Source organism: Austrofundulus limnaeus, unplaced genomic scaffold (genome assembly GCF_001266775.1).
Source record: "Austrofundulus limnaeus strain Quisiro unplaced genomic scaffold, Austrofundulus_limnaeus-1.0 Scaffold412, whole genome shotgun sequence".
Lineage (NCBI taxonomy): Eukaryota > Metazoa > Chordata > Actinopteri > Cyprinodontiformes > Rivulidae > Austrofundulus > Austrofundulus limnaeus.
Window position 1 is genome coordinate 116,893 of NW_013952814.1, and position 1,845 is coordinate 118,737.

The 1,845-nt window shown below is 44.5% G+C and overlaps 1 protein-coding gene across 1 annotated transcript in view; it reads right to left on the reverse strand.

Annotated features, from left to right (window-relative positions):
- Positions 1 to 1,845, reverse strand: part of LOC106528909 (kinesin-like protein KIF26B) — a gene marked incomplete in the record, with an annotated part of 74,705 nt that overhangs the window by 61,003 nt on the left and 11,857 nt on the right. The window contains 1 exon segment of the mRNA XM_014024193.1: positions 1,163 to 1,630. Coding sequence (XP_013879647.1) covers positions 1,163 to 1,630 — 468 coding nt within the window.

The window sequence follows — 1,845 nt, forward strand, 5'->3', positions numbered from 1 at the left end:
CAGGACGGACCCGTGTCAGCTTTTAATAATGGTAGAGATGTCGTTTCTCCTCGGTTGAGCTGCAGCCTGCAGATGAAGCAATACGTTTAGGCTGTTTGCCTCCTTTTTCATCTGTTAAGAGAGCGTGGAGGAAAAGTTCTGCATGGTGCTGCGCAGCTGGAGCGCTGCTGTCCTACCGGGTGAATGAACATCAGCAGACATGCGCGCACAGGTCATTTTTCTACAATCAGAATAAGATGATCCGATAAAGTGTTTACATGAACCTCATTCCGATTATCAATCGGCATAACCCACCCTTTTCATTCGGATTAAAAATTCATTCGGATCGAGCTCAATCAGATCAGAATAATCGGAACAGGCTGTTTACATGATGCATTTTTATTCCGAACAGCTGTTTAATCCGATTACTTTTGTCCATGTAAACGTAGCTATTTGACAGACAACGAATATTACATTTAAAGTATTACACCTAAAATAGTTTTTGACGCCGCCACCGCAGTTTGTCCTTCATGAGTCTTCGTAGACAAGATGGCGGTGCAAGATGGCGGCTGCCTGTACTGGCGACCCGCGACCATGGAGACATAAACAGCTTTTTATAAAGGTAAAAATAATAAAACAAGGTCTTTGTCTGCAATGATTAGACATGTTTTTTATTATTGTCTTTAGTGATTATCTCAATTTCGGCTAAAAGAATTGACAAAATCCTACACACTGTGCCTTTAACAAAAGCAAGAATGTTTTGTGTCTTTTGTTCAGGGGGGATAATAAAAATAAAAACAGAGCAACTCCCTCACCTTGTCCGGTTCAGTTTTGTTGATCAGAGGGGGAGGGGTAAGGGGCGGGTGGGCCCACTTTACAGCAGCTTTCATCACACAAATGCATATTTCACCAGCTGCAGTTTTAAATATGGCTGCCCCCACCTATTGATCACAAATGCTTTTTGACGGGCGAAGCTTTTATGACGGGTAAATCACGACCCAATTTCATTCCATTAAGCAAAGGGACTCTTAAAGAACAAGCTGAACAGAGGGATGGGAGCAGGCTCTGATACAGAACCATGAATCATCTGCTGACTTGAGCTCTCATAAAGACATGCATTACTCCAACAGCTCATTAAAGGAAAGGGCAGCATGTAGTGCTTACAGAAGGAGTTTATGGGTACCTTATGGTAAGAATTCAGGTTAACACCATCTGCATTGGACACAGATTTGGAGGCCACCAGCTGCTGCTGCTCCTCCACCCAGCGGTCCATATCAGGGTTGGGGGGCTTGGGCCCTCTTCGTCTGAGGGTTTGAGGAGTCCTCTGGGGTGTCCTGGGGCTCTGTGGGACTTGAAGACTGTATGTTTGACTACGAGGTTGATATCCAACGTCCCCTGAGACTCTGTCTCCATGCTTCATTTCACTTTGTCCCAGCAAGGTTCCGGCACTACGGCTGGCTTCAAACAGAGGTTTAGCAAATGAGTGACTGCGACTCAGAGCCAGTTGGATGGCCTCCTGCTTCAGCTGRTTTGGGTTGCTGCCACAAGACCCACACAGACCAGGCTCCCTTTCTCTGTCCTTGGACTCTGTGTTGAGACGACTGTGGACACGAAGGTTCTCATGAAGAAAGGCTGACAGGTCGCCGGTTTCCTGTAGGATTTGTGAAAATGCAAAGATTACTTTAATACACCTTGGCAGTGAGGTTATTACTTTCCCACCCAGTCTCACATCTAAATCATATACACAAAAGTTGGCAATTTTAATCAAATGTCTGCCTGTCTATCCATACGTCCATCCATCTATCTATCTATCTATCTATCTATCTATCTATCTATCTATCTATCTATCTATCTATCTATCTATCT